The sequence below is a fragment of the Podarcis bocagei genome (genome assembly GCF_964188305.1).
Source record: "Podarcis bocagei genome assembly, chromosome: 12".
In the NCBI taxonomy this organism is placed as follows: domain Eukaryota; kingdom Metazoa; phylum Chordata; class Lepidosauria; order Squamata; family Lacertidae; genus Podarcis; species Podarcis bocagei.
In genome coordinates, this window is record NC_138137.1 from 60,446,047 (window position 1) to 60,465,674 (window position 19,628).

At 46.6% G+C, this 19,628-nt stretch overlaps 1 protein-coding gene across 7 annotated transcripts in view; it reads right to left on the reverse strand.

Moving 5' to 3' along the window:
* The window catches only part of LOC308569687 (uncharacterized protein), a 30,121-nt gene extending 11,644 nt beyond the window's left edge, over positions 1-18,477 (reverse strand). Inside the window, exons 1-6 of one of the 7 annotated variants that reach the window (XM_081163919.1) lie at positions 10,211-10,414; positions 7,942-8,041; positions 6,247-6,339; positions 5,278-5,331; positions 4,962-5,018; positions 1,550-1,642 (exon numbers count right to left, since the gene is read on the reverse strand). In XM_081163919.1, coding sequence (XP_081020045.1) covers positions 1,550-1,642; positions 4,962-5,018; positions 5,278-5,331; positions 6,247-6,339; positions 7,942-7,977 — 333 coding nt within the window. In that variant the 5' untranslated portion in view covers positions 7,978-8,041; positions 10,211-10,414. Of the gene's footprint in view, positions 763-1,450; positions 2,636-2,907; positions 2,974-3,886; positions 4,004-4,961; positions 5,019-5,277; positions 5,332-6,246; positions 6,340-7,941; positions 8,042-8,851; positions 8,911-9,186; positions 9,241-10,155; positions 10,415-18,207 lie in introns of those variants that run through there. The other 6 variants (XR_014000759.1, XR_014000760.1, XM_081163918.1 and 3 more) reach the window with 6 other exon arrangements.
* Positions 18,478-19,628: the final 1,151 nt, after the last annotated feature.

The following is a 19,628-nucleotide window of genomic DNA, read 5'->3' on the forward strand; positions in this document are numbered from 1 at the left end:
GAAAGGGGAAAGAAGGAGGTAGGAGACACTCCAACAAACGTCACCCCCCTCCCTGCGCCCACCCAACCGCTTTGATCGGCTGAAACAAGTCTAGGTTTCACTTCACACCTGTTCCACACCTGAAAGCAGCACGGAGCCTGCGGAACTCCCTGCCTCTTGATGCCAACCAAGCACCTTCGCCGTGCTCTTTTTGGCACCTGCTTAAAACCTTCTTGCTTGGACATGCCTGTCCGGATGCTTAGAAGGTCAGTGTTTCTTTCTGGCCTTCTTTTAGTATTTAACTTTCCGCATGTTTTCAACTCCCATCATGGATTTGTTATCTTTATCTTTTGTAAACCTAAACCATCAGCTATATTTTGGAAGCTACCAGCATGAGTCTGACCAAACTGCGGGAGGCAGTGGAAGACAGGAGGGCCTGGCGTGCTCTGGTCCAGGGCGTCACGAAGAGTCGGACACGACTAAACGACTCAACAACAACAGGAAGTGTGCCACAAACAGAGGGCGGGATGAGTCCTTCCTCTCTCCTGCAGCCTCTGGAAGGCTCAGATTTGCCATCACCTCAACCTGGAATAATCCCTCGCCTTCAGTCCCACAAGGACTCCTATTTCACCCGTCAATGAGAGCCTTGCCAATCTGGGCAAACATCTCTTAGGCTGGACTCCCGACAAGACAGGGATTCCTTCTCCACCACCCCAGGGCCAGACGTACCTGCAGAAAGCGATCTGGGTCGTATAAAAGCGGCTCTTCTGTCTTCGCAGGGCGCTGCAATTCAGGATGGCATAATGCTTAGGCCAAGTGGAGGGGTGGGGGGAAGACAGCATATCCTGAGAGAGGACCCCCCCCCACAGCTGTCCATCTTCTGTCCTTGGAGTGGCAAGCCAGCTGTGGGTTAAGACGCAAAGCCAGAAGCGGGCACTTCCTCGTTTGCCAAGGAGCAGCTGGCTGTGCAGAGCGCACCCACTTGCCCCCACATTTGAAAGCAGCACGGACCCTCCCATCGTGGATTTGTTGATTAATTTATTGTTTCATCTCTTGCAAACTGCTTTTAAAAAGAGGTTAATCAAGCGGAGGCTCCAATACTTTGGCCACCTCATGAGAAGAGAAGACTCCCTGGAAAAGACCCTGATGTTGGGAAAGATGGAGGGCACAAGGAGAAGGGGACGACGGAGGACGAGATGGTGGGACAGTGTTCTCGAAGCTACCAGCATGAGTCTGACCAAACTGCGGGAGGCAGTGGAAGACAGGAGGGCCTGGCGTGCTCTGGTCCAGGGGGTCACCAAGAGTCGGACACGACTAGACGACTAAACAACAACAGGAAGTGTGCCACTAACAGAGGGCGGGATGAGTCCTTCCTCTCTCCTGCAGCCTCTGGAAGGCTCAGATTTGCCATCCCCTCAACCTGGAATAATCCCCTTCCTTGCCTTCAGTCCCACAAGGACTCCTATTTCACCCGTCAATGAGAGCCTTGCCAAGCTGGGCAAACATCTCTTAGGCTGGACTCCTGACAAGACAGGGATTCCTCCTCCCGCCACCCCAGGGCCAGACGTACCTGCGGGCTTGGATCCAGTGCTGGCAAGCTGGGCATATGAATCTGAAAGCGATCTGGGTCGTACAAAAGCGGCTTTTCTGTCGCCACAGGGCGCTGCAATTCAATATGGCATAATGCTTAGGCCAAGTGGAGGGGTGGACGGAAGAGAGCATATCCTGAGAGAGGACCCCCCCCCCAGCTGTCCATCTTCTGTCCAGCAAACCAGCTGTGGGGTAAGACGCAAAGCCAGAAGCGGGCGCTTCCTCGTTTGCCAAGGAGCAGCTGGCTGTGCAGAGCGCTGATTGGCTAGCTTGGGTGGCACTCACATCAGCCATTCCCCGCCCCCCACAGGGGATATTTTCCAAAGCCCCCTTTAAAACCCTGAAGAACTGGCATTTGAGAAAGAGGTATGAGCACTGCAAAAGAGCACCTGCCCAGACTGGAATCTTTCCCCCCATTACAGTGGTACCTTGGTTCTCAAACGCCTTGGTACTCAAACAACTTGGAAACCAAACACTGCAAACCCAGAAGTAAGTGTTTCGGTTTGCAAACGTTTTTCGGAAGCCAAACATTCTTCATTTTGAGTGTTACACTGAGGTCTGTCTGTTTTTCCTATCTGTTCTGTGTTTTTGTGCCTTTTTCTTTTCATTTTTGTGACTGTGTGGAACCCAGTTCAGCTACTTATTAATTGTGTGACTGTAGTACATTGTTTATTGCTTTCCTTTTATGGATCAATGGTCTCATTAGATTGTAAAATTCATGTTAAATTACTGTTTTAGGGGAGGATTTTTAAAGTCTGGAAGGGATTAATCGGCTTTGCATTGCTTTCAATGGGAAAACGCGCCTTGCTTTTGGAATGCTTTGGTTTTGGGACGGACTTCTGGAACGGATTAAGTTTGAGAACCAAGGTACCGCTGTATATCTATGACTCTTCCTTCATTTACCTTTTCAAATCCACAGGCTGCCCGTCCGTCTCTGTGTCCACAGAGGAGCAGCTCAGAGACCAGCCCTGCACCTCTCCTCCTCTCTGTGGAAAACTTTTGTGCTTACCTGATGAAGAGGTGTGTGACAACTGGAGCAGTACCTCCGCTGATTTTGTCTCCGAGCCTGTTCATGGAGAAAAAAGAGCATCAAAGTGCCGCCCCTGTTCCCAGCCAGCCCATGGCTCTTGCAGGAACAGGCAGAGAGAAATCTCTGCCCTGGGGCCAAAACAGAGTCAGGGACGGGGCAATGTTTCCAGGCCATCTCCTTGGGCTGCCAGACTGTGAAGCTGACCCAGTGGATATGAAGGGGGCTTTTCTGGCAAGGGAGTGAGGGGTCTCCGGACAAGGCAGGGGGCTCCCTCTGCCCACTTTCCAGCCCCCACAGCCCAGACATACCTGGGCGCCTTGATCCCCGCCTAGCAAGATGTCCTCCACTGATCGGATGTTTCTCTTGGAAGCCTCCTGCAGAAGGAGTGAAATGGGGAATGCCGGACAGTCGCACAACAGGGCATTGCCATTCAACCTTGTATAATACTGAGACCAAGCTCAGTTGTGGGAGAAAAGAAAGCTTTTCCCAAGAGGCTCCACCAGTCCTCCATCTTCTCTCCTTTCAGGGATGGCCCTGCTGTGGGTTCACAATCTCTGGAGACACAAACCCAGAAGCCACCGGCTCCCCCTGTGTCAAGGAGAATCTGGCAGCGCCGAGTGCCGATTGGCTAGCCTTGGTTGCCGTCAGACAAAGCTGTGCAGCAACGAGGCTAGGATTTAGTCTAGGGGGCAGGCGCACCAACTTGCCCCCACATTTGAAAACAGCACGGAGCCTGCGGAACTTCCTGCCTCTTGATGCCAACCAAAGACCTTTTTCGGCACCTGCTTAAAACATTCTTTTTTGGACGAGCCTGTCTGGATGCTTAGAAGGTCAGTGTTTCTTTCAGGCCTTCTTTTAGTATTTAACTTTCCGCATGTTTTCAACCCCATCATGGATTTGTTATCTTTATCTTTTGTAAACCATCAGCTATCTTTTGGAAGCTACCAGCATGAGTTTGACCAAACTGCGGGAGGCAGTGGAAGACAGGAGGGCCTGGCGTGCTGTGGTCCAGGGGGTCACAAAGAGTCGGACACGACTAAACGGCTAAACAACAACAGGAAGTGTGCCACAAACAGAGGGCGGGATGAGTCCTTCCTCTCTCCTGCAGCCTCTGGAAGGCTCAGATTTGCCATCCCCTCAACCTGGAATAATCCCTCGCCTTCAGTCCCACAAGGACTCCTATTTCACCCGTCAATGGGAGCCTTGCCAAGCTGGGCAAACATCTCTTAGGCTGGACTCCCGACAAGACAGGGATTCCTCCTCCCGCCACCCCAGGGCCAGACGTACCTGCGGGCTTGGCTCCAGTGCTTGCAAGCTGGGCATATGAATCTGAAAGCGATCTGGGTCGTATAAAATTGGCTTTTCTGTCGTCACAGGGCGCTGCAATTCAGGATGGTATAATGCTTAGGGCAAGTGGAGGGGTGGGGGGAAGACAGCATATCCTGAGAGAATACCTGATGACCCCCCCCCACAGCTGTCCATCTTCTGTCCTTGGAGTGGCAAACCAGCTGTGGGTTAAGACGCAAAACCAGAAGCGGGCACTTCCTCGTTTGCCAAGGAGCAGCTGGCTGTGCAGAGCGCTGATTGGCTAGCTTGGGTGGCACTCACATCAGCCATTCCCCGCCCCCACAGGGGATATTTCCCAAAGCCCCATTTAAAACCCTGAAGAATTGGCATTTGAGAAAGAGGTATGAGCACTGCAAAAGAGCATCTGCCCAGACTGGAATCTTTCCCCCCATTACAGTGGTACCTTGGTTCTCAAACCAGCTGTGGGTTAAGACGCAAAGCCAGAAGCGGGCACTTCCTCGTTTGCCAAGGAGCAGCTGGCTGTGCAGAGTGCACCAACTTGCCCCCACATTTGAAAGCAGCACGGACCCTGTGGAACTCCCTGCCTCTTGATGCCAAGCAAGCAACTTCGCCGTGCTCTTTTCGGCACCTGCTTAAAACATTCTTTTTTGGTCCAGACTGGGCAGATGCTTAGATTCTCCAGCTACTGATTAATTGTGTGACTGTAGTACATTGTTTATTGCTTTCCTTTTATGGATCAATGGTCTTGTTAGATTGTAAAATTCATGTTCAATTGCTGTTTATGGGGAGGATTTTTAAAGTCTGGAACGGATTAATCGGCTTTGCATTGCTTTCAATGGGAAAATGTGCCTTGCTTTTCGAATGCTTTGGTTTTGGAACGGACTTCTGGAACGGATTAAGTTTGAGAACCAAGGTACCACTGTATTTCTATGACTCTTCCTTCATTTACCTTTTCAAATCCACTAGCTGCCAGTCCGTCTCTGTGTCCACAGAGGAGCAGCTCAGAGACCAGCTCTGCACCTCTCCTCCTCTCTGTGGAAAACTTTTTGCTTACCTTATTAATAGCTGTGAAGCAACCGGGGCAGTACCACGGCCAATCTTGACTCCGAGCCTGTTCACGGAGGAAAGAGAGCATCAAAGTGCCGCCCATGGCTCTTGCAGGAACAGGCAGAGAGAAATCTCCGCCCTGGGGCCAAAACAGAGTCAGGGACGGGGCAATGTTTCCAGGCCATCTCCTTGGGCTGCCGGACTGTGAAGCTGACCCAGTGAATATCAAGGGGGCTTTTCTGGCAAGGGAGTGAGGGGTCTCCGGACAAGGCAGGGGGCTCCCTCTGCCCTCCACCTTCCAACCCCCATAGCCCCAGACATACCTTGCGACTTGGCAAGGTGTCCTCCACCGATCGGACGTTTCTCTTGGAAGCCTCCTGCAGAAGGAGTGAAATGGGGAATGCCGGACAGTCGCACAACAGGGCATTGCCGTTCAACCTTGTATAATACTGAGACCAAGCTCGGTTGTGGGAGAAAAGAAAGCTTTTCCCAAGAGGCTCCACCAGTCCTCCATCTTCTCTCCTTTCAGGGATAGCCCTGCTGTGGGTTCACAATCTCTGGAGACACAAACCCAGAAGCCACCGGCTCCCCCTGTGTCAAGGAGAATCTGGCAGCGCCGAGTGCCGATTGGCTAGCCTTGGTTGCCGTCAGACAAAGCTGTGCAGCAACGAGGCTAGGATTTAGTGTAGGGGGCAGGCGCACCAACTTGCCCCCACATTTGAAAACAGCACGGACCCTGCGGAACTCCCTGCCTCTTGATGCCAACCAAACACGTTTTCGGCACCTGCTTAAAACATTCTTTTTTGGACATGCCTGTCCGGATGCTTAGAAGGTCAGTGTTTCTTTCAGGCCTTCTTTTAGTATTTAACTTTCTGCATGTTTTCAACCCCATCATGGATTTGTTATCTTTATCTTTTGTAAACCATCAGCTATCTTTTGGAAGCTGCCAGCATGAGTCTGACCAAACTGCGGGAGGCAGTGGAAGACAGGAGGGCCTGGCGTGCTGTGGTCCAGGGGGTCACAAAGAGTCGGACACGACTAAACGGCTAAACAACAACAGGAAGTGTGGCACAAACAGAGGGCGGGATGAGTCCTTACTCTCTCCTGCTGCGCCTGGAAGGCTCAGATTTGCCATCCCCTCAACCTGGAATAATCCCTCCTTGCCTTCAGTCCCACAAGGACTCCTATTTCACCCGTCAATGGGAGCCTTGCCAATCTGGGCAAACATCTCTTAGGCTGGACTCCCGACAAGACAGGGATTCCTCCTCCCGCCACCCCAGGGCCAGACGTACCTGCGGGCTTGGATCCAGTGCTGGCAAGCTGGGCATATGAATCTGAAAGCGATCTGGGTCGTATAAAAGCGGCTTTTCTGTCGCCACAGGGCGCTGCAATTCAGGATGGCATAATGCTTAGGCCAAGTGGAGGGGTGGGGGGAAGAGAGCATTTCCTGAGAGAGGACCCCCCACGCACCCACCCCAGCTGTCCATCTTCTGTCCTTGGAGTGGCAAACCAGCTGTGGGTTAAGACGCAAAGCCAGAAGCGGGCACTTCCTCGTTTGCTAAGGAGCAGCTGGCTGTGCAGAGTGCACCAACTTGCCCCCACATCTGAAAGCAGCACGGACCCTGCGGAACTCCCTGCCTCTTGATGCCAACCAAGCACCTTCGCCGTGCTCTTTTTGGCACCTGCTTAAAACATTCCTTTTTGGACAAGACTGTCCGGATGCTTAGAAAGTCAGTGTTTGATTCAGCCTGTTTTAGTATTTAACTTTCCGCATGTTTTCAACTCCCATCGTGGATTTGTTGATTAATTTATTGTTTCATCTCTTGCAAACTGCTCTTAAAAAGAGGTTAATCAAGCAATATATAATTGTTACGAAACAAACAAACAACCCGCTGTGGAATCTGCTGAGACGATGAGCATGATGGAACCTAATAAAAGCCTACAATGGATCTCAATTGTTTCATGTGATTTATTAAATCATGGGGAATGGGATTACTTGGGGGGGAAGCACTAAGGGGGTGGCACTGGGGCGCAGGAGGTGCAAATGACCGTTGGGTATTAAAAGAGGGTGCAGGAGAGGCCTGTCGACAGCCACCAGCCACAAGGGCCACGCTTTGCCTCCGTAGTCAGAGACAGAGATGCTTCTGAAATACCTGTGCCCAAGAAGTGTGCTCCATGATCACTGCAGATGGTGACAGCAGTCAGGAAATTAAAAGACGCCTGCTCCTTGGGAGAAAGGCGATGGCAAACCTAGACAGCATCTTAAAAAGCAGAGACATCACCTTGCTAACAAAGGTCCGTATAGTGAAAGCTATGGTTTTCCCAGTAGTGATGTATGGAAGTGAGAGCTGGACCATAAAGAAGGCTGATCGCTGAAGAATGGATGCTTTTGAATTCTGGTGCTGGAGGAGACTCTTGAGAGTCCTATGGACTGCAAGAAGATCAAACCTCTCCATTCTTAGGGAAACCAGCCCTGAGTGCTCACTGGAAGGACAGATCCTGAAGCTGAGGCTCCAAGACTTTGGCCACGTCATAAGAAGAGAAGACTCCCTGGAAAAGACCCTGATGTTGGGAAAGATGGAGGGCAGAAGGAGAAGGGGCCGACAGAGGACGAGATGGTTGGACAGTGTTCTCGAAGCTACCAGCATGAGTCTGACCAAACTGCGGGAGGCAGTGGAAGACAGGAGGGCCTGGCGTGCTCTGGTCCAGGGGGTCACGAAGAGGCGGACACGACTCAACGACTCAACAACAACAGGAAGTGTGCCACAAACAGAGGGCGGGATGAGTCCTTCCTCTCTCCTGCAGCCTCTGGAAGGCTCAGATTTGCCATCACCTCAACCTGGAATAATCCCTCCTTGCCTTCAGTCCCACAAGGACTCCTATTTCACCCGTCAATGGGAGCCTTGCCAATCTGGGCAAACATCTCTTAGGCTGGACTCCCGACAAGACAGGGATTCCTCCTCCCGCCACCCCAGGGCCAGACGTACCTGCAGGCTTGGCTCCAGTGCTGGCAAGCTGGGCATCTGAATCTGAGGGAGATCTGGGTCGGATAATTGTGGCTCTTTCTCCGCAGGGACCTGCAATTCAGGATGGTATAATGCTTAGGCCAAGTGGAGGGGTGGGGGGAAGGGAGCATTTCATGAGAGAGGACCTCCCCCCCCCAGCTGTCCATCTTCTGTCCTTGGAGTGGCAAACCAGCTGTGGGGTAAGACGCAAAGGCAGAAGCGGGCACTTCCTCGTTTGCCAAGGAGCAGCTGGCTGTGCAGAGCACTGATTGGCTAGCTTGGGTGGCACTCACACAGCCATTCCCCGCCCGCAGGGGATATTTTCCAAAGCCCCCTTTAAAACCCTGAAGAACTGGCATTTGAGAAAGAGGTATGAGCACTGCAAAAGAGCATCTGCCCAGACTGGAATCTTTCCCCCCATTACAGTGGTCCCTTGGTTCTCAAACGCCTTGGTACTCAAACAACTTGGAACCCAAACACTGCAAACCCAGAAGCAATTGTTTCGGTTTGCAAACGTTTTTCGGAAGCCAAACATTCTTCATTTTGAGTGTTACACTGAGGTCTGTCTGTTTTTCCTATCTGTTCTGTGTTTTTGTGCCTTTTTCTTTCAATTGCTGTTTATGGGGAGGATTTTTAAAGTCTGGAACTGATTAATCGGCTTTGCATTGCTTTCAATGGGAAACTATGCCTTGCTTTTCGAATCCTTTGGTTTGGGAACGGACTTCTGGAACGGATTAAGTTTGAGAACCAAGGTACCGCTGTATTTCTATGACTCTTCCTTCATTTACCTTTTCAAATCCACTAGCTGCCAGTCCGTCTCTGTGTCCACAGAGGAGCAGCTCAGAGACCAGCGCTGCACCTCTCCTCCTCTCTGTGGAAAACTTTTGTGCTTACCTTACTAATAACTGCGAAGCAACCGGGGCAGTACCACAGCCAATCTTGACTCCGAGCCTGTTCACGGAGGAAAAAGAGCATCAAAGTGCCGCCCCTGTTCCCAGGCAGCCCATGGCTCTTGCAGGAACAGGCAGAGAGAAATCTCCGCCCTGGGGCCAAAAGAGAGTCAGGGACGGGGCAATGTTTCCAGGCCATCTCCTTGGGCTGCCGGATTGTGAAGCTGACCCAGTGAATATCAAGGGGGCTTTTCTGGCAAGGGAGTGAGGGGTCTCCGGACAAGGCAGGGGGCTCCCTCTGCCCCCCACCTTCCAGCCCCCACAGCTCCAGACATACCTGGCGACTTGGCAAGGTGTCCTCCACCGATCGGACGTTTCTCTTGGAAGCCTCCTGCAGAAGGAGTGAAATGGGAAATGCCGGACAGTCGCACAACAGGGCATTGCCGTTCAACCTTGTATAATACTGAGACCAAGCTCAGGTGTGGGAGAAAAGAAAGCTTTTCCCAAGAGGCTCCAGCAGTCCTCCGTCTTCTCTCCTTTCAGGGATGGCCCTGCTTTGGGTTCACAATCTCTGGAGACACAAACCCAGAAGCCACCGGCTCCCCATGTGCCAAGGAGAATCTGGCAGCGCCGAGTGCCGATTGGCTAGCCTTGGTTGCCGTCAGACAAAGCTGTGCAGCAACGAGGCTAGGATTTAGTCTGGGGGGCAGGCGCACCAACTTGCCCCCACATTTGAAAACAGCACGGACCCTGCGGAACTCCCTGCCTCTTGATGCCAACCAAACACCTTTTCGGCACCTGCTTAAAACATTCTTTTTTGGACAAGCCTGGCCGGATGCTTAGAAGGTCAGTGTTTCTTTCAGGCCTTCTTTTAGTATTTAACTTTCCGCATGTTTTCAACCCCATCATGAATTTGTTATCTTTATCTTTTGTAAACCATCAGCTATCTTTTGGAAGCTGCCAGCATGAGTTTGACCAAACTGCGGGAGGCAGTGGAAGACAGGAGGGCCTGGCGTGCTCTGGTCCAGGGGGTCACGAACAGGCAGACACGACTCAACGACTAAACAACAACAGGAAGTGTGCCACAAACAGAGGGCAGGATGAGTCCTTACTCTCTCCTGCAGCCTCTGGAAGGCTCAGATTTGCCATCATCTCGACCTGAAATAATCCCTCCTTGCCTTCAGTCCCACAAGGACTCCTATTTCACCCGTCAATGGGAGCCTTGCCAATCTGGGCAAACATCTCTTAGGCTGGACTCCCGACAAGACAGGGATTCCTCCTCCCGCCACCCCAGGGCCAGACGTACCTGCGGGCTTGGATCCAGTGCTGGCAAGCTGGGCATATGAATCTGAAAGCGAACTGGGTCGTATAAAAGCGGCTCTTCTGTCTTCGCAGGGCGCTGCAATTCAGGATGGCATAATGCTTAGGCCAAGTGGAGGGGTGGGGGGAAGAGAGCATATTCTGAGAGAGGACCCCCCCCCAGCTGTCCATCTTCTGTCCTTGGAGTTGCAAACCAGCTGTGGGTTAAGACGCAAAGCCAGAAGCGGGTGCTTCCTCGTTTGCCAAGGAGCAGCTGGCTGTGCAGAGTGCACCAACTTGCCCCCACATTTGAAAGCAGCACGGACCCTGCGGAACTCTCTGCCTCTTGATGCCAACCAAGCACCTTCGCCTTGCTCTTTTCGGCACCTGCTTAAAACATTCTTTTTTGTTTTTTTTTATAAAAATTTTTTATTGCGTTTCTTTCCATAGGTGAACAAATTTGTTTAAACAGCAATATACAAGAAACATTTTCTATATATATAAAGAAAAACAGAAAAAAAAGAAGAGAAATCATTGTAAAATTTTTTCAACATCTTTTTGGACCTCCTCACATCCTCTCAGCATTGCATTCATCATTCTAACCAGTTCAGCAATTTATTATCTTATTTCCCAACTTATTATACCTTTGTATCTATTATGTTACCAATTTCAAAAATTTGTAATTTCGTTTTAACACTCTTAATAAACATAATATTTTGTTTCTAATTTGTCTCATTTTTTTCCATCAATACTTACTTTATCATTTACTTAAAATAAATTGCAGAGGCATAACGTTTCTTAATCGTGCGCAATCTTAACATTCAAACAACTTATAATGTTTTTGCAAATAGTCCTTAAATTTTTTCCAGTCCTCCTCCATTGTTTCTTCGCTCAGATCTCGAATTCTGCCAGTCATTTCTGCCAACTCCATATAGTCCATCAGCTGCGTCTGCCAGTCCTCCAGTGTGGGTAAATCTGGTGTCTTCCAGAACTTTGCGATAAGAATCCTAGCTGCTGTGGTTGCATACATAAACAAGGTTCTATCCTTCTTTGGCACCTTCCGGTCCACCATGCCCAGAAGAAAGGCCTCTGGTTTCTTAGAAAAGGTATATCTGAATACCTTTTTCAGCTCATTATGTATCATTTCCCAAAAGGCCTTTACTTTCGGGCAGGTCCACCAGAGGTGAAAGAATGTCCCTTCTGCCTCCTTGCATTTCCAACACTTATTATCAGAAAGATGATATATTTTAGCCAACTTGACTGGGGTCATGTACCACCGGTATACCATTTTCATAATGTTCTCTTTCAAAGCACTACATGCCGTGAATTTCATACCGGTGTTCCATAACCTTTCCCAGTCCTCAGACATAATGTTGTGTCCTACATCCTGTGCCCATTTTATCATAGCAGATTTAACTGTCTCATCCTGTGTGTTCCATTTAAGCAGCAAGTCATACATCCTCGAAAGTACCTTAGTCTTTGGTTCTAGTAACTCCGTCTCCAGTTTCGATTTCTCCAACTGGAAACCCACTTTTTTGTCCATTTTGAATACCTCTTGAATTTGAGCATAATGTAACCAATCTCGCACCTTACCTTTTAATTTGTCCTGGCTTTGGAGCTTCCAGTTATCTCCAACTCTTTCAATCAGTTCCCAATATTTTGGCCAGTAGGCCTCCATATTGGGCTTTTTTTTTAGAAATCTTGGCTTCCACAGGTGATAGCCACCTCGGGGTCTTGCTTTCTAATAAATCCTTGTACTTCATCCAGACGGCAAAAATTGATTTTCTGACAATATGGTTTTTGAACAATTTATGAACCTTCGCCTTGTCATACCACAAGTATGCATGCCAACCATACACATTATCAAACCCTTCCAGATCTAGGACATCGGTGTTTTCCAACAGGAACCAATCCTTCAACCAGCAGAAGGCTGCAGCTTCATAGTACAACCTTAGGTCCGGCAGGGCAAACCCCCCTCTTTCTTTTGAGTCGGTTAGTATTTTAAATTTTATTCGGGGCTTTTTGCCCTGCCAGACAAACTTAGAAATATCCTTCTGCCATTTTCCAAAACATTCCATTCTGTCCACGACCTGAAGGGTCTGAAATAAGAATAGCATTTTAGGCAAAACACACATCTTTATAGCTGCGATTCGGCCTGACAAGGTAAGTTTCAATCTTGACCAAATATCCAAGTCTTTTTTAATTTCCAACCAACATTTTTCATAGTTATCTTTGAAAAGGTTTAAATTTTTAGTGGACAAGTATACCCCCAGGTATTTCACTTTTTTAACCACACTTAGCTCTGTCTCTTTCTGATACCCCTCTATCTCTGTAGGTGTCAGATTTTTGACCAAAACCTTAGTTTTTTGTTTGTTTAACTTAAATCCCGCCACCCGACCAAACTCCAAAATAAGTTCCAGAACTCTTTTTGTGCTAGATACTGGCTCCTGTACTGTCAAGACTAGGTCATCTGCAAAGGCTTTCAGTTTATATTGTTTCGCTCCGACCTCTATACCTTGCACCAGCTGGTCCTCCCTAATCATATTCAGCAATACCTCCAGAACAGAAATAAATAGCAGAGGGGATAAAGGGCACCCCTGTCGTGTCCCTTTTTCAATTAGAAGTTCATCCGACACCACATTGTTCACTATCAACTTGGCTTTTTGCTCTGAATAAATTGCTTCTATTCCATTTTCAAACCCCCGTCCCACTCCCATCCCCTTTAAGTTTTTCTTCATAAACATCCAAGAAATGTTGTCAAATGCTTTCTCCGCATCAATAAAGATTAAAGCAGCCCTTGTGTTTCTAATTCGCAACAGCTCCAATATATCAATAATATTCCTGGTATTATCAGACATGTGTCTACCAGGGAGAAAGCCTGCTTGGTCCTTGTGAATTACTTCATTTAATACGTTTTTAAGTCTACTTGCTAAAATGTCTGCAAATATTTTGTAATCCACATTCAGGAGTGAGATGGGACGGTAGTTCTTAAGCTGAGTCTTTTCCTTCTCTAACTTGGGAATCAATGTGATGAATGCTTCTTTCCACGTTTCCGGTGCCTTTCTCCCCTCCATAATCTGGTTGCAAACCTCCAACAACGGTTGTGTCAAACAATCCTTCAGAGTCTTATAATATTTGGAGGTGAGACCATCTGGGCCTGGAGATTTGCCAAGTTGCATATTTTGGATGGCACCTTCAATTTCCTGTTGAGTTATTTTACTGTTGAGCATTGATCTTTTATCTTGACTTATTTTGGATAGTCCATTTGTCCTCAAGAATTGGTCTATTTCCGATTCTTTCTGAGGCCCCTGTGCATAAAGTTCTTTGAAATATCTGTGGAAGCACTTTCTTATTTCTTCTGGTTTCTGAACTATTTTTCCTTGAATCTCCAAGTTTGTAACCGTGTTTAGCTTTTGTCTTTTTTTCAATTGCCAAGCTAGCAACTTTCCACATTTATTTGCTGATTCAAACGATCTCTGCTTCATTTGTTTGATTTTCCACTCAATCTCTTGATTAATCAATTTCGAATATTGTGCTTGATGGAATTTGATCTCTCTTAGCACCTCTTTTGACTTCGGATTAGTTCTCAGCTTTTTCTCTCCTTCACTTATTTTCTCTAGAATTTTTTCCTTTTTTCCATTCCAAAATTTTCTCTTTATTGTATTCTGTTGTATCAGAAACCCTCTCATTACAGCTTTGCTTGCATCCCAGATTATTCTTTTCTCCACCGTAGTATTCAAATTTATTTCAAAGTAGTCCTTTAGCGTTTTTTGGGCCTTCTTAACGATCTCTTGATCTCTTAGCAAGGTGTCATTCATTCTCCATCTGAAGGATCCAGTTGGGAAAAGTCTCAATTCCATTTTTAAGGCATTATGGTCGGAGCAGGTTTTTGGGCAGATTTCCACTTTTCTCGTTTTCGGGGCCAGCCCTCTAGATATCCAAATTTGGTCGATTCGTGTCCATGACAAATGGGCCTCAGAAAAGAAGGTTCCTTCTTTACCCAAGGGGTTCCTTGTCCTCCATATGTCAATCAAGTCCATATTGTCTGTCATTTCAAAAAAGGTTTTAGGGAGTCTGCCGTCTGTTGTTAAGTTTTGATTTTGGGATTTGTCCATATTTGTAAACATTCTTTTTTGGACAAGACTGGGCAGATGCTTAGAAAGTCAGTGTTTGATTCAGCCTGTTTTAGTATTTAACTTTCCGCATGTTTTCAACTCCCATCGTGGATTTGTTGATTAATTTATTGTTTCATCTCTTGCAAACTGCTCTTAAAAAGAGGTTAATCAAGCAATATATAATTGTTACGAAACAAACAAACAACCCGCTGTGGAATCTGTTGAGTCAATGAGCATGATGGGACCTAATTAAATCCTACAATGGATCTCAATTGTTTCATGTGATTTATTAAATCATGGGGAATGGGATTACTTGGGGGGGGGAGCACTAAGGGGGTGGCACTGGGGCGCAGGAGGTGCAAATGACCGTTGGGTATTAAAAGAGGGTGGAGGAGAGGCCTGTCGACGGCCTGTGCCTTGTGGCATGCCGAGATGTTGCACACATGACGAATGGGCTTTGTGGTTTGCCTCCTTTTCCCCGCACAACCTTGCAGCGGCCTGTGAGGGGTGAGGCTGTGGTGGGTTTGCCGGTGGCCAGCCCTTCCCTGAATTTTTTTTTGGGGGGGCACAAGACCCCTTGGCGCCCCTAGTTGGGGGTGGTCTTGCTGGTGGTTCATTCTGGACATGGAGAGACAAAGTGCATCATCCTAATCTGTGATTCTGTACTTGGGGTCCGGAAAAAAGAAGGAATGGCAGAAGGTTGAAACCAGTATCTGCTGGGAGACAAAGGATGAACAAGTACATGATATATGTTAGGATATTTCCGTTCCACCTTAAAAGGGAGCAGGCTTTGTGAGTCACAGAGTCTGTGCATGTCCTGTTCACAGGATGTTTATGTTTGCTGTTGCTTTCGTTTCTCTCTCTGTTGGAGACACTGAGGCAGAACAGTCATGTCTTTCTTTTGTTCTGATCAACGCTGAATAAAGTCTGTAAATAATACTCTTCTGCATGCAACTTTTGGCTGTGCATTATCTGCTGATAGAGCGTGCATGAGCTCTGGAATGTGGCAAGGTATTTCTGGACACTCATGCCGCTATTGCTGATACTGCGTGACTACAGAGATCGATGGATCGTTCGGCAGCCGACTTGGGGCCATGATGGACTGTATCTCCCTGGCAGTATCCCAACAATATATTGGGCAATAGATATTGGTCAAGATATAGACACGGAAGCATGGGAACGATTGTGGAATATGGATATAAAATTTACAGCATGTTATGGTTTAAGAGAAAATTATATGAAAAAGATATATCAATGGTATCTGACACTGAGTAAATTGGCAAAAATCTACAAATGTAATTCAAGTAAGTGTTGGAAATGTAAAGAGAAAGAAGGTTCTTTTTATCATATGTGGTGGTCTTGTAGTAAGGTCAGAGCTTACTGGGAAATGATATATAATGAAATGAAAAGGATGTTTAAAACAACCTTTGTAAAGAACAACCAGAAGCCTTTCTTTTGGGAATTATAGAATTACAGAACTACCTAAAATGCATAGAAACTTATCCATGTTTCATGTACAGTGGCAAGAATGTTTCTTGCCCCAAAGTCGAAAGAAGCGGAAGTCCCAGCAAAGGAAGAATGGATACAAAAACTTATGGAATATGCATAAATGGCGAAACTTACCAGAAGAGTAAGAAATCAAGATAACCTTTTTTTAATAAAAGAGAAAAAATGGTTTGTTGAATATTTACAGATAAATTATAAACAGATAAAAACACTGGCAGGTTTATTGTAATAGCCTGCAGTTTCATAGGAGTATATATTTAAAGACGGTGAATAAATGAGCAAATTAAATTTGGATATGCAGAAGATGTTAAAAATAAATTTAAGGAAAGAGGGGGAAGGAAGTCAAAATGTCAAAATGATTGTAAAATTAATGAAAATTAGTGAAATGTATAAACTTGAAAAGAAAGAAAAAGATGAGATTTTAGCAAAAAGAAAAAAAAGAAACAATTTCTGCTGCTTCGTTGTGGGTGGGTGTTGACATGATAGTTCAACAGAAGAGCCTATGGTGTTTGCCTTTCATTGGGGCCTGGCTATGGGACTCCTTGGCATCCAAATTTCACGAATTGCTGTCCAGAGTTCCTGGAAGAAGGTGTGCGTTATTGCACAAGCCCTGCAGGCAGCGGCAGGGTCAGGTACATATCAGAAGAGGTGATGGACAGTCGGTCCTCTCCCTCCCGGCTCCTGGGCCTTCTGGGAATCTGGCATGGGGCAGGATCTGGGAAACCAGAGAGTCACCCAGCCAGAGGCAACATTCTGACGTCAGATGGATTCTTTGCTGTGTCTTAGGATGGGCTCAGACCTGCAGGTCATATTGGCTGCGTTGGGGCTCAAACCAAGGAAGAACCGGTAACAGTATAAAGGGCATCGGAGCACGCGCAGAGTGCTTTCGCCTCTTCTTCGCTGAGAAACCACAACCGATGCCACTCTCAGAACTGGAAGGCACAACTTCCACGGCTGAGAACCCAGAATTTCTTTTGGTTAGGAACTAAGAGAATAAGGAACGTCTGGCTGCTGAATCGGGCCAGGGACTCACTGGGCCCAGTATCCTGTTCTCACAGCAGCCAGGTGCTTATGAGAACCCCACAATCAGGATTCGACCACGAGAGCCCTCTCCTGCCCCACCCCTTGCAAGGCAGGAATAAAGCGTATTTTATCAAATGCACTTCGCGTATTATGTATCTCTCTCTCTCTCTTTTTTAATTGACTTAAGAAAATTATACAGACAGCAAAATGAAGAAGTCCAAGTTAACATTGCCTTCTGCTAATAAGAAATAATAATAACTATTACAATAATGAAAATACTAAAAATACATTTACTTCCCCTTTTGAACTTCTCTTCTTGTTACAAAATATTACTATTCTATAAGAATCTATTATATCCTTTGCTGTCCCGTTTATTATTTTATTTCCCAAATTCAACCTAACCCTCCCCTCCTCCCCACTGCTTCCTGCGTGAGATCTTTCCCAACATAATATTTTTTTCTAGTTGCTTTAACAAAATAAAATAACATGAAAACTAATAAATTATAATTACTTCTTTTGGCCTTACATGCTTAACAATTGCCTATGAAGAGTTCTGCGTTAACACCAGATTTCTTCATGTATTCCCCTATGCATTCCTATTCTGTATAGAATTTTTTATTGGAGCAGGCCCTGATGGATGCCGTCATTTTTGCCATTATGTATTCTAATAGGTGTCTAAGATGAAATATTATCTGGAAGCAGCACCACGGACAGAAGAAATGCCACACACAGGAAGAGCTAGGATGTAGTTGGAGTGCCTCACTTGCAGTTTTACAAATCATTTAATGTGTCAATACAAAGGGAAGTTGTTAACATTGCGGTTGTTGCATAAGGGATTATTATTATGACTGGAATGTAACTGAAATTAATCAGATTTTGGAACACAGAAATAAAGAAAATCATCAAACCATCAACTCTATCATGCGGGGGGCCACCTCATCTAAATTATATAATTTGGTTGAATGACTGGTATTACGAATTATATTATAAATTGGAATTGTTATAATGAGGCTATTATTGGATCGTGGTTGAAAACTAATAAAAATATTATAAAAATGATGGAATATTATCTTGACCGTGGTCTTTTCTAGGTTCTTGTAAAGCCATCCAAGTTGATGGCCATCGCTGCCTGTTGTGGCAAGGAGTTCCGTAGTTTAACTATCTGCTGCATGAAGAAGAATGTCCTTTAGTCCATTCTGAATCTTCCAACCTTCCGTTCGGCGCCTACGGGTTCTAGTCTTTTGAGAGAGGAGGAGAAGTTTTCTCCATGATTTTACAATGTCGCCTCTTCCTCTCCTTATCTCTAAACTAAAAAGAGAGAAAGGGAAACTTTTCTCTGTCTGCTTTCTGTTCTCTGTGTGCATACATTTAAAATACGATAAGAGGAATAAGAGTGTTGCAAAAAATAAGCTCACCTGCCCCGTGCCAGCAGCTGCAAAGGCGAAGAGAGAGGCCAGGAGCAGCCAAAACGTCTTCATGGTTGCCAGTTTGACTCTGTTTTCAGAGCCTAAAGCTGGAGGGACGTGGACATGAGGAGTCCAGGAATGTCCCTCCCTCTTTCTCTGGCCCTGGACCTTGACTCTTCGTTTCCAGTAAATTTGAGGGGGGCTGGACAAGCGGGAAATCTCTGCCATGAGGACCTGTTAGCAAAAACAACTTAAAAACTTTCCCCCACCTGTTGAGTTCCACAGTTCTTTCTTTCTTTCTTTCTTTCTTTCTTTCTTTCTTTCTTTCTTTCTTTCTTTCTTTCTTTCTTTCTTTCTTTCGTATTTATATACTGCGAAAAGTCAAAGCGTTGAACAAAAATAAACATAAAATAAAACCAAAGTAAATAAACCGCAGGCATGGAAGGCAGTGACTGGAGCTATTTATGGTTAAACAAGACAGAGTTACAAAACATGGACCCTATTGTACCAAGGGAAAGTCCTGAAAGTATTCAAACGCCCTAAATCACTCTATCAGCCATCTATGTGATGCTTAAAAGTATACAGTGGTACCTTGGGTTACATATGCTTCAGGTTACATGCGCTTCAGGTTACAGACTCCGCTAACCCGGAAATATTACCTCGGGTTAAGAACTTTGCTTCAGGATGAGAACAGAAATCGTGCTCCGGCAGCGCGGCAGCAGCAGGAGGCCCCATTAGCTAAAGTGGTGCTTCAGGTTAAGAACAGTTTCAGGTTAAGAACGGACCTCCAGAACGAATTAAGTACTTAACCCGGGGTATCAGTGTATAATGAAGGAGCCAGACAAACCTCCCTGGGGAGAGCATTCCCCAAACGGGGAGCCGCTGCGGAAAAGGCCCTGCTCTCGTGTTGCCGCGGGCGTTCAAGTTTCTGGTTGGGGTTGATGGGAACTCTACTCCAAAACATCTGGAGGGGAAATATAGAGCCAGACCCCCCACCCAAACTAGCGGTATTGAACATTTCCCCCTGGAACAACATAGGTTTAAAAAGCAAAGCTAGCAGCAGTGAGGCTGAGCATTGCACAATTCAGGAGATATGAAAGGCAGTTACAAAAGCTTGCTGGTTCAGCAAAATATGGAGCATTGCTTTAGTGGGAAAATGGACAAAGAAATTAAGAATGGCCAGGGGGAAAATGAAAGTCACATTTAACTCTGGAAGGCTTTGATTAAGGGGTGATATGATAGCCATGTTCAAATATATAAAAGGATGTCACATAGAGGAGGGAGAAAGATTGTTTTCTGCTGCTCCAGAGAAGCGGACACGGAGCAATGGATCCAAACCACAAGAAAGAAGATTCCACCTAAACATTAGGAAGAACTTCGTGACAGTAAGAGCTGTTCGACAGTGGAATTTGCTGCCAAGGAGTGTGGTG